The sequence below is a fragment of the Somniosus microcephalus genome, chromosome 17, assembly GCF_052327205.1.
Source record: "Somniosus microcephalus isolate GS21.2 chromosome 17, FLI_Smic_1.0, whole genome shotgun sequence".
In the NCBI taxonomy this organism is placed as follows: Eukaryota; Metazoa; Chordata; class Chondrichthyes; order Squaliformes; family Somniosidae; genus Somniosus; species Somniosus microcephalus.
In genome coordinates, this window is record NC_141003.1 from 40745745 (window position 1) to 40758002 (window position 12258).

General features: G+C 43.2%; 1 protein-coding gene across 7 annotated transcripts in view; it reads left to right on the forward strand.

Annotated features, from left to right (window-relative positions):
* The window catches only part of LOC147105678 (G1/S-specific cyclin-D2), a 61990-nt gene that overhangs the window by 17529 nt on the left and 32203 nt on the right, over positions 1 to 12258 (forward strand). Inside the window, exons 5-6 of one of the 7 annotated variants that reach the window (XR_015081553.1) lie at positions 2624 to 2781; positions 2915 to 4975. The exons of 4 other annotated variants lie outside the window; for them this stretch is intronic. Coding sequence is in view for 1 of the 3 variants with exons in the window: in XM_086010250.1 (XP_085866376.1) it covers positions 2624 to 2680 (57 nt within the window). In the remaining 2 variants the exon portion in view is untranslated. Of the gene's footprint in view, positions 1 to 927; positions 1071 to 2623; positions 4977 to 12258 lie in introns of those variants that run through there. 2 more of the 7 variants (XR_015081554.1, XM_086010250.1) reach the window with 2 other exon arrangements.

Consider the following 12258-nt stretch of genomic DNA (forward strand, 5'->3'; position numbering starts at 1 on the left):
TGTGGGGTTGTGTGGGTGTGTGTGTGTGTGTGGTGTGTGTGTGGTGTGTGTGTGGTGTGTGGTGTGTGTGGTGTGTGTGTGGTGTGTGGGTGTGGTGTGGGTGTGGTGTGTGTGTGTGGTGTGTGTGGTGTGTGGTGTGTTGTGGGTGTGGTGTGTGTGTGTGTGGTGGGTGTGGTGTGTGTGTGTGTGGGGTGTGTGTGGTGTGTGTGTGGTGTGGTGTGGGGGGGTGTGGTGTGTGTGTGTGTGTGGTGTGTGGTGTGTGGTGTGTGTGGGGTGTGTGTGGTGTGTGTGTGGTGTGGTGTGTGTGTGGTGTGTGGTGTGTGGTGGTGTGTGTGTGGTGTGGTGTGTGTGGGGTGTGGGGTGTGGGGTGTGGGGTGTGTGGTGTGTTGTGGGTGTGGTTGGTGTGTGTGTGTGGGTGTGTGTGTGGTTGGTGTGGTGTTGGTGTGTTTGTGTGGTGTGTGGTGTGTGGGGTGTGTGTGTGGTTGTGGTGTGGGTGTGTGTGTGGTGTTGGTGTGTGTGGTGTGGTGTTGGTGTGTGGTGGGGTGTGTGGTGTGGTGTGTGGTGTGTGTGTGTGGGGTGTTGGTGTGTGTGTGGTGTGGGTGTGTGTGTGGTGTTGGTGTGTGTGGTGTGGTGTGTGGTGTTGGTGTGTGGTGGTGTGTGGGGTGTTGGTGTGTGTGTGGTGTTGGTGTGTGGGGTGTGGTGTGGGTGTGGTGTGTGTGGTGTGTGGGTGTGGTGTGTGTGTGTGTGTGTTGGTGTGTGTGTGTGCGCGTGCGTGCACCAGGAGAGGCCCAAGAGCGGGCCTTGGGAGCCCTCAGGTAAAGGCGTAGGTTTTTTTTCCCGATAGGAGGCATCCGCACGTAGGAGGCCTCCTATCGGAAATTCCGGGCCACTGTTGTACTTAATGACCACTTTGTGTTCTCTTTCTAGTTGCTTGATCTCCCATCAGTGGCTAATTGTGATTAAGGGCACATGATGTGCATGCAGTTGATTAGCTCGTCACAGTGCAGTTGGAATGCAAGTATGGAACGATGCAGTCATTGTACTTATCAGAAATTTGGAATGCTTAAAAGGTGATTTTAAGAGTGTTAGATTTGTAGTAGTTAAAATATGCAAAACCAGGGCTGACTATTGCTGCTTGGACTGCCATAAATCATTTTTAGAACATCCATTTCAGAAAATCTCTTGAAATCAAGTGTTCTGTATCTATATTTAATTTTGTTCAATTTAAATTGATGTGGCACTCCTGATTTTCATATGGACTGTTCAGCTGGAAGATAGTGGGGTGGGGGGGAAAGATAATGCACAGAGGATGGCTGAGCTTCAACTTGCTACATCAGTGGAAAAGTCTGTTGAGAAAGGGGAGTAATAAAATCCAACTGCTATATTCAAGGTTTTTCGGCCTTTTCAACATTATTTTAATAGATCTATTTTAAAAACTTCTTAAGTTTGCTGTTACTAATTAAATTAGAGAGTTACTTAACGCGAAGCAGCTATGCATTCCATCAGTTGGTAAGTAATTTGATGCTTCCATATCATAATGATATCTCTTATTTAGCATCAGGGTAGATTGTCACAAAGTGCTGCTGTAGACTTGTGCAGTCTTGTCATAGCTTTAGCATGACATTACTTTCCAGACATGGTACTCTACATTCAGCATTTTCATGTCCAAAATAGCAGGTACTGTTCAAGTGCAACAATTAGCTTACAGCCGTGGAGCATAAAATGTGAATAAAGTATACGTCATTTGTGGTTTTTATCGCCAGAGATGGAATGGTGTTTGTATATGAAGGAATTACTAGTTCTTGAGAATTAAGGGTATATTTTAACGCTGATTTTAGCAAGAAATAGATGTTCAGGTAAAATGAGGGTTTTTTAATGCCTGCAATCATTTTTCATCATAAATTATGACCCAATAGCAAAAATTGCAGGAACAAGCAGTTTTAAAACATGCCCTTCCTGAAAATGTAATTTTGTTTGCAGCACCAAAAGATAGCTGTTGATTGTTGCACACCTGCATTAATGATCCTTTAACACAACTAACAAGCAACTGAAATCCATGCAATAAATGTCCAAAGGTTTGTTAATGCAGCTATGGAGTCTGCAATATCTGTAGATAATGGCTCAACGACAATTGAGAAAAAGCCAAATTTACCAGCTAGGGCCTTGCAAGTATGGATAGCCTATATCGGAGCATCACAGTTAAATTTTTGGTGGGGTGGAGGGGGACACACGACAATTTCAAATATGTTAAGAAGGAACAAGTGTGGGTATTTGTCACTAAAAGAGTGAACCCCATGAAGCTACTTGCAGGATCTGGCAGGTACTTGGGAACAAGTTGCACAACTTGAACACAAAGACTAGGCATAAATATTACTGTAAATTAACAGCACAAGGCGTGAAATGACATGAAGGAGAGCACTAGGTGTTAGATTTTGTATATACAAAAAAAGACTGCACTTACACAACCAATAGCAAGAATGCAACGTGTAAGATACTAAGAAGTGAAAGTAGCAGGTAATGAAAATGACATTGTTCGTGCCATGATGGGAAAGATAAGTGTTGCAGAAAGGAGTTTCCTTGGGCCAAATCACTACCTAAATCCCCACTGCTCTTATTTTTAAAGACAAAACTGGCACATAACAGGAGGGCCCAGCGCGCAGCAGGTATTTGTGCAATATGACCACATACAACTCCCGACATATAAGGAAGCAATTTTGATTTATTCGGAAGGTGGTAGCTAGAAGGCATTGGAACTACAGAGATTGGAACATTGAACTACTGGTATGTAGCATATATTTATTGATCATAAATGCGTTGTGCATTGCTTGTGCACGTGTGTAATATTGCATGTAATGATGCCCAAATAGGTAAGTGTGCTTATATACTGCTAATGAGCCACCTGGTCTTTTCACAGATCAATCGGAACCCAGTGGGTCAACCAAGTGCAGCCAAAGAGTACTGGGTCACCTGCGCACCAGCCATCACCACTCCCACTTGAAGCAGGCACCAGTGCAGATACACCCTGATGGGAGAAGTTTATAGTGATGTAGAGCAGAAAGCACAAGGGAAGGTACTGAGCACTGATTTAGAGTGGTAATGGAGGGGCCAGCTGGTACAGGGTCGATGTCCAGCATGCTGAGTTTCCTTCCTTGGTTGTATGGGACTACAGACCTTCGTGAGGCTGCCTTCTAATGGAAGCTGTTAAACATGTTAAGAACACAAGGTTCATGCTGAAGCATCATTTGCCTATATAGCCACGGCGCTATATTTAGGCTACCCAATGGTCGTGCGTACTGTCGTCGGCCATTGAGCACACAATAACGCCAGTGGTAGTTGAGATCTCAGTTACGCAAGCCATAAGTGCATGCAGAGCATCTTTCATGAATACTCCCACTCCTGTAATGCAGGCTTTGGGATCCAAACTCCGAGATGCAGCTGTAGCAGGCTTCAACTTGCTAAGAGAATGGTTACAGGCAATCATGAGGGAAGCATTCTGAAACCTTGTGGATGCAAACTGTTGTATACTCACGTAGGTATGTGGCCATCATGAGGGGGTACCCTCCAGCAGTAGTGTGTATGGAATGGCGTAGGACCAAGTGGTTGGCAGTCAGTGCTATTGCATAACACTGCACCAGTGATGGAAGAGCCCACCTTTGAAAGTAGTGAGCCCACAAAGACTCCAGCAGATGAGCACTTTCATGCTATAGCAGATCCAACAGGGTTGTCAAAACGTGTCACACATATATGTAGTGAAGTGATTATCCCAGGGAGCTTTCCAGTTGGAAATGCAGCCATCCACAAAATGGTACTTGCTGACATAGGGGAGCACAATAGTGACACAAGTTCATGACCTACAAGGGGAAAAAGTGATCGTCAAATATGTAAAATATAAATTGCTGGTACTGAAAAATTTAATAAAATTAATTGATCATTGAAAAATTGTAGTCTGTCTTTTCTCATTAAAAAAACACATGTTCGGGACAACTTTCCTGTCAGTTGTACTGGGCATGAAATTTGGTGGGATGGGAGGTGGGAATTCCACCCACTCCCTGCCTATGCTGACCATGGCCTATTTCCTGGAGTCTGGGTCAAGTCCATTTAAGGGTTGCCAACTCTGGGTGTATTCCTGGAGATTTCATCACATGACCTCCAGGCTCCAACTGCCCCACTCAGTCAAACAGGATTTTTTTCCCCATCTCCAATATTTTAATAACTAATAAAATGAAAGTGTTCAAAGAAAATGAGAAAAACCACACCATTTTTTTAATGCCCCCATGATTTTTCTTCTGGGTTGCTTGCAGCAGTGTCCAGGAGATTAATCTTTTATTCCTGGAGACTCCCAAGACAATTCTGGAGGGTTGGAAATCCTAGTATAGGACAGGCACTGGAGACCTTTATGATACAGCTGCAGGTGTGTGGGGAATTGCTGTAGTGACTTGCCACAGCATAATATAGCCAGTGGTGCCTGCTGAAGATTTAAAAATGTGTTCCAACTTTAATATTTTTTAAATGACTGCTTAGACTCTGCGCTCAATTTATATTTAGTTAGAACGGCCCTTAGATTCCTTTTCTTTCCTCACTCCCCCTGCCTCCCCCGGCGCCAATTAGCCCATAACAACATAGGACACCGGGGGGGGGGGGGGTCATTGCTGTAGTCCATTTAATTTGTTTTGCATATTTTAAATACAGAACTACACAAAGATCATCTGAAATACCATGCCTTTTTCCTCAAAAGACTGTTTGTTTATGTATCTTCATGCTTAGGACTATATGAAAGTACAGGACCAGGAGATATCTGGCCAGTGAAAAACAAAACTAATACCCATCAATTCCCTACCTTGTCAAATATCTATCCAATTCTTCATTACATTTTTCTGTACTATTAAGCTCCTATGCCTTTCTCACAGCCTGCCCCACATGTTAATCACCCTCTGTTTAAAGTATATAATAGCAAAATACTGCAGATGCTGGAAATCTGAAATAACAGAAAATGCTGGAAATACTCAGCAGGCCTGGCAGCATCCGTGGAGAGAGAAACTACCACTGTTTCTCTCTCCACGGATGCTGCCAGGCCTGCTGAGTATTTCCAGCATTTTCTGTTACCTCTGTTTAAAGTAGTTTAGTCTAAACTCTGCACCTTCCATCTTCTAAGGTTGATGTGTGTCCCCTAGTTCTAGAGTTTGTGGCAATCACAAACATATGGGGGTTCAATTTATCTATTCACTTAAGAATTTTGAATAATATCCCCCTTGTTCCTTTTGAGAATAAACAATGCCAGGCTTTTCAACTTCTTAGTTTAGGTGACCTAATCTAGGTATCAGTTACGTTGCCTTTTTCTGTGTTGGGTTATCACAAAGTAACATTGCAAGCACATAGAAGTGTGTAACCAGCTTTGTGTATACAGGAGGCACAATGAGGGACTGGAAACCGTGGCCATTCATAGAAACATAGAAGAAAGGAGCAGGAGTAGGCCATTCGGCCCCTTGAGCCTGTTCCGCCATTCAATGAGATCATGGCTGATCATCCAAACTCAGTACCCTGTCCCTGCCTTCTCCCCATATCCCTTGATCCCTTTAGCCTTAAGAAATATATCTAACTCCTTCTTGAATATATTTAATGAATTGGCCTCAACTGCCTTCTGTGGTAGAGAATTCCACAGGTTCACCACTCTGGGTGAAGAGATTCCTGCTCATCTCTGTCCTAAATGGCTTACCCCTTATCCTTAGACTGTGACCTCTGGTTCTGGACTCCCCCGCCATCGGGAACATCCTTTCTGCATCTAGTCCTGTTAGAATTTTATAAGTTTCAATGAGATCCCCTCTCATTCTTCTAAACTCCAGCGAGTAAAAGCCCAATCGACCCAATCTCTCCTCATATGTCATTCCTGCCATCCCAGGTATCAGTCTGCTGAATCTTCGCTGCACTCCCTCCATGGCAAGAACATCCATCCTCAGATAAGGCGACCAAAACTGCACACAATACTCAAGGCGTGGTCTCACCAAGGCCCTGTACAACTGCAGCAAGACATCCTTGTTCCTGTACTCGAACCCTCTCGCTACGAAGGCCAACATACTATTTGCCGCCTTAACCGCCTGCTGCACCTGCATGCTTACCTTCAGCGACTGGTGCACAAGGACACCCAGGTCTCGTTGCACTTCCCCTTCTCCCAATCTATTGCAGTTCAGATAATCTGCCTTCCTGTATTTGCCACCAAAGTGGATAACCTTGCATTTATCCACATTATACTGCATCTGCCCAATCACCCAACCTGTCCAAATCATACTGGGGTTTCTCCGCATCTTCCTCACAGTACACATGCCCACCCAGCTTTGTGTCATCTGCAAACTTGGAGATATTACATCTAGTGCCCTCGTCTAGATCATTTATATATATTGTGAATAGCTGGGGTCCTAGGACCGATCCCTGCGGTACCCCACTAGTCACTGCCTGCCACTCGGAAAAAGACCCGTTTATTCCAACTCTTTGCTTCCTGTCTGCCAACCAGTTCTCTATCCAAGTCGGTACCTTGCCCCCAATCCCATGTGTCTTAACTTTACACGCTAACCTCTTATGCGGGACCTTATCGAAAGCCTTCTGAAAGTCCAAATACACCACATCCACTGGTTCTCCCTTATCTATTCTACCAGTTACATCCTCAAAAAATTCCAGTAGATTAGTCAAGCACAATTTACCTTTTGTAAATCCACGCTGACTTTGTCCAATCCTGTCACTGTTTTCCAAGTGCTCTGCTATTGCATCTTTTATAATAGACTTTAGCATTTTCCCCACTACCGATGTCAGGCTTACCGGTCTATAATTCCCCATTTTCTCGCTACCACCTTTTTTGAATAGTGGGGTAACATTAGCTACCCTCCAATCCATGGGAACTGTTCCAGAGTCTATAGAATTTTGGAAGATGATCAGCAATGCATCTACTATTTCTAGAGCCACTTCCTTAAGTACCCTAGGATGTAGATTATCAGGCCCTGGGGATTTATCGGCCTTCAATCCTGTCAATTTTCCTAACACCATTTCCGTACAAATACTGATTTCTTTCAGTTCCTCCCTCTCATTAGACCCTATGTTCACCGACATCTCTGGGAGGTTATTTGTGTCCTCCTTTGTGAAGACAGAACCAAAGTATGTATTTAATTGGTCTGCCATTTCTTTGTTCCCCATTATAAATTCCCCTGATTCTGATTGCAAGGGACCTACGCTTGACTTCCCCAATCTTTTTCTCTTCACATATCTATAGAAGCTTTTACAGTCAGTTTTTATGTTCCCTGAAAGCTTACTCTCATACTCTATTTCCCCCCTCTTAATTAATCCCTTTGTCCTCCTTTGCTGAATCCTAAACTGCTCCCACTCCTCAGGTTTACTGCTTTTTCTGGCCAATTTATGTCCTCTCCTTGGATCTTATGCTATCCCTAATTTCCCTTGTTAGCCACGGTTGAGTCACCTTTTTTGTTTTAGTGGACTCCTGCCATAACAAGGGAGTCTACTGGAATAGCCGGAAACTATGCCAGGACACTGATATGCCGGGTCCTGGCCATGAGCCGAAGTTTGCGAAATGATCTTGTGGGGGCCAGAGCCTCTGCCCACTCTTGCAAGGCCATCAATGTAAGGGGCAGGGATGAAGATTCCCTAAAATCAAGAATTCCTACATCTCGGCTGTGAGTTGGGAACTGGTGTTGGGTTGCCTTAACCTGATTCCAAGTGTACCTCACCGGGTAGATGTGGCCTGGACCGCTGAAGATGAGGGGCTGATAGCTACCGCCTGTGTTTCTTTGAGGGGGGAGTGCCTCAGATGCACCCCCAAACCGGCAGTGACCTGCCACTTACAGCTCTTGCCCCGACCCCATGAACTTCAGTGAGTTCAGTGGCAGATGCTACTGGTTGGTGTATCCTAGGACACACTTTTTTCTCCTCTTTTGCCCCCCCCCCCCCTCCCCGGTGGATATTCATCCCCCAATGTGTGAAGCTATTGGATCTGCATAGGCTCTTTGTATTTCAAAGTGCTGTTGATACTAGGAAAACCTCACGTGTACTGTCCACAGTATCTCCCTCAAGGTATTAGTGTTTTTAGGATGGGGTCATGTAATACTTCTCCAGGCAAACTAAACGTTTATCCACTCTTTGTGCTGCTTAATGCTTGTGGTTTGGAAGCATATGACAGGACTCGCTCCCTCATCCTGCTTTGTTTGTTTGCAGACTGTACTTAGTATGCAAGAAAACAGCAGCCAGGATTGACTGAAATGAATGGAAGAATGAGATCGTTTCCTACTTGTATTTGGTTGAGTTGGCAGCTATTAGCATTTATTCAGCTTCTCAATCTGAGTGCTTTGCATGTGGAGTAACAGTGGGGTGATGCAGCTACAGTACAGAATAATAGTGCTGTTCCATCAGATCCCATTCGCAGTGGAAAGCAGGGTGTTGCAGATGACTCTGTGCCAGTGAGCTTAAAAATCAAAGAGAAGTGAGTTTTAAAGTATTTCTAAGGGTGGTTGTAAATAATCTTTAACTCTTTGTGTGCTGAAGTAACCATAGCTTGTTTTATACACTGTTAGTATAAACTCTGCCACTGTAATGTATTTGAGGGTGTCAGGTGGGCTTTTATGATATTCTGTTACAGCTTGGGTGATAATCGTGTACTTTTATTAATGCTGAAGAATTTAAATAACATGTTTTTACACATCCTGTGAAATTTGGCATTTAAATAAAATGTGTAATGGAAATAAAAAGCAGAATTATGTTTTTAGCCTAGAAAGCAGTTTTTAAATAGTGAGACACACAGACCCATAATTAAAAAAGATAATCGGATGCATACTTCAATGGATTTCACCGTGGAAGGTACACAGTTGAGTCGAGCCTTATTTGTGAAGAATGGTGACTCATGATCTCGGAGACTAAAGTTCAGTTTTATATTCAACCAGCGGGACATTTTGTCAAAATAATTTTCCGTTTTAATCTTCCTGTCCAAATTCATCAGTCTTTGGAAAAACCTGCAGCTCTCCCTTGTGTTCTTATGTGTGAAAACCTTCAATACCCTTCCCCCGATCATTTACATAAAATCTTCAGTACCCCCTCGTCCACTTATAGAAACCTGCAGTCGTCTTTCACCCCATGTCCCCTTCCTAGTTCATTTAGCAGAAAAATAGTAGGTTCCTATGTTTTGGTGTTGCTAGGGAAGACTGTCCCACTGCCAGAGTCTAATTTCCTGTGTTCTTTTGATCCCAGTAATTTGAAGCAGTGGAATAGATCAGCTACTTTCCACAAGCTGTTAACAGCCAGTAATAATGGGTACCTTATAATGGATAAAATTAATCCTAGCTGATTATTTTTCTTTCTTGTGCTAATATGTATGAGTCTTCATCTCAATCCACAATTTGTTTAGTTTTCTTCATTAATTGAAAATCTTGGTGATTAGGACTGCAATCTGCTTTTTACTGCTGTGCAAAGGGAGAGCACCTTACGCCCCTTAACAAATACAAATATTTAACAGCCAGCTTGGTTGTTAGATTTTGAACCACATATAACCATCATGTACACCACTTTACGAGTTTGTTGTACACCAATGTTAAACTAAAACAATGCTTCAGTATCCCTTGAAACACTGATTGTTATTTCAGCTAATGCTCTGATAACCGTAACCTGTTAAATGCCTTTGTTTTCAAGGGGGATAACTTCTGATGCATTTGCAAATAGTTTCCCTTTAGCAATGCAAAGGTGATGGCATAACTAGAATAATGTCCTAAATGGACTCCAGAACACAGTGGTGTGTGATGCTCTTGAAGGCTCATGGAGTATAATTAATTACCACCCCCCCCCCCCCCCCCCCAAATGTATCTCCCTAGGTAATTATAAACTGAGGCAGAGTTTTTGATGTTTTGAGAGTGTGGACACTCATTTACCAGCTGAGAAGCAGAGCCTTATGATTATTCTGTAAAGTTTCAGTAGCCAAAACTGAGAGCACTATGCATGTAATGAGGACCAAAGGAATTCATAAACCAAACATTGAATTCAGACTTGTAACACTTATATTTATTTTTAGAATTTTTTACCTCACCATTCGGGTTCTTTGGGGTTGCTTGCCATTTTTCCTCCTCTGTTGCAAGGCTGAGATCAGGAACTTGTCCATGGAATTGTGGGCATGAAGCTCCGACCTGCCACTCCATGGTGCAGAACATAGTACGCACACCTTGTAGTTTCAGTTTGATTTTATGTATTTTATAAGTACAGGAAACTTTGGTTTATCCGGAGGTTAACTGTCCGGAATGCTCGAGCCACCGGCAAAAATCAGGAGCCGTTTCGTTAGGTTTTTTTTCTTTTCGTTGCTTTTTTTTCACCAGTCAGGCTCTGCAAGGTCTCGCTGAAGCTGTTGCTAAGCTACAGAGACACTTGCAAGTTACGGCCGACTGTTTAGAAGCTGTTGCTAAGCAACAGGGTTTGTTGCCAGATACGGAGCTCAAAATCTCCGTATGTTTCAACATTAGCGCTGGTTTGTCCGGCAGTTTTGATGGGGCGGCAACAGCTCGGTCCCGTCGGTGCCAGATAGCGCAAAGTTTCCTGTAGAATCCTTCTGTGTTCTCACCTTGGATAGTTCCATTTGTAACTGATGTGCGTAAAAAGTAAAATGGTTCCTCTGTTCACTTGCCATGGAAGAAAGGGGTTTGATAAAGGTTGACGGTGAATTGCAAAGAACGCTGTGTGTATTTTAAGTTAATATAGCAGTAACTGACTTTCTAGTCAGCGCTTTAAAAGGGCAGGGTAGTCTAGTAGATTGTCTTACATTTTACAAAAGATGGCATCTGAACATTTTACTGTGTGTCTTGGGCATTCCTTAACTGTTACAAAGGAGCACATTTGGCTCTCCATCCAGTAGTAGCACAATCGCCTCAAGCCCCACTCCAGGATTTGAGCATGTAATCAAGGCTGATGATTCAGTGCAGTACTGAGGGTGTGCTACATTGTTAGAGGCACCATGTTTCAGATTAGATGTTAAACCAGGGCCCCATCTGTCTGTTCAGATGGACCTAAAAGATTACATATCACTATTCACAGCAGAACAGGAGTTGTCCTGGTGTCCTAGCCAACAATTATTTCTCACTCAACACCACCAATGAGATGAACTGGACAATCTTTTTCATTTTCTGTTCATAGGACTTTGCTATCTACAAAGTGACTGCTCCTACAAAATAAAAAGTTAACCCATTTGGTTGTAAAGCTCTTGGGGATACCCTGAGGATGTGAAATGCACTATATAAATGCAAGATCTTTCTTAACAGATTATGTGCTGTAATGGTGTGTTGGAGTGTATGCATGAGTGAGGGAAGGAAGAATAATATCAAAAGGACGGTAGTAGCACTGAGCTGGGAAAAGACCTCGCTTCATCCTCTCCCATTCCATCGATACTATCCGGTCGCATGATCGGTAAAGTGGCCACTTCAAATCCATGAAGATCAGTGTCCTCCTTCAATGTAGGTTTATTCCTTCCTGCTATGTGCTACTTTGGCCTGCAACCAGTGAACTAGTGCTGAGATGGTGGATATTTAAAGAGCACACACAGTGGCATGCAGGTGCCTATCCTGTATCGTAACATCTGTGAATAAATGAACATGCATCATGGTTTTGTTGGAGTCTTGCTTTATGGGACCACCTTTACAGATGTTAGTACAGCAGTAGTTCCAATTCTAATTTACAGTTGGAAAGTTTGCCTTGCTGAATAAGATCCATTAAATAAAGCCCCTGGGCCAGATGTGATTCAGGGATGGGTTTATATGAAGAAAAATGGGGACTTTGACTGTTTTGGGAGGAAGGCTGACAATTGGCAGATATGGTTTAATGTAGATAAGTAAAGTTATACCTGTAGCAATATGAAAAGAGGTTGTAGGGGCAAGTGGCTTAGATCGCTTCAGGATCAAATTAGACAAGTATCTTGAAGAGAAACACATCATCAATTTACAACTGGAAGGAAGATAGACTAGATGGACTTTGGGTCTTGTCCAGTTTTGAAATTGTGTAGCTATGTGATTTGGACATGCATATGAAAATATGAAAGAGCTGAAATACTGTCTGGTTGTTTTTCATTTGGCTGTAGTTAAGCTGTAACACTTCATGCATGCATGCTTTTGCCCATCGATTTGGTGTATATGATGCTACTGGGTAGTCTTAACAATTTTTCTTTCTGATCTACACCCTGTTCCTCTGGGCACAGAATTCATCCTTTCTACTAACTTCCACACAGTCTGCATAACTCGC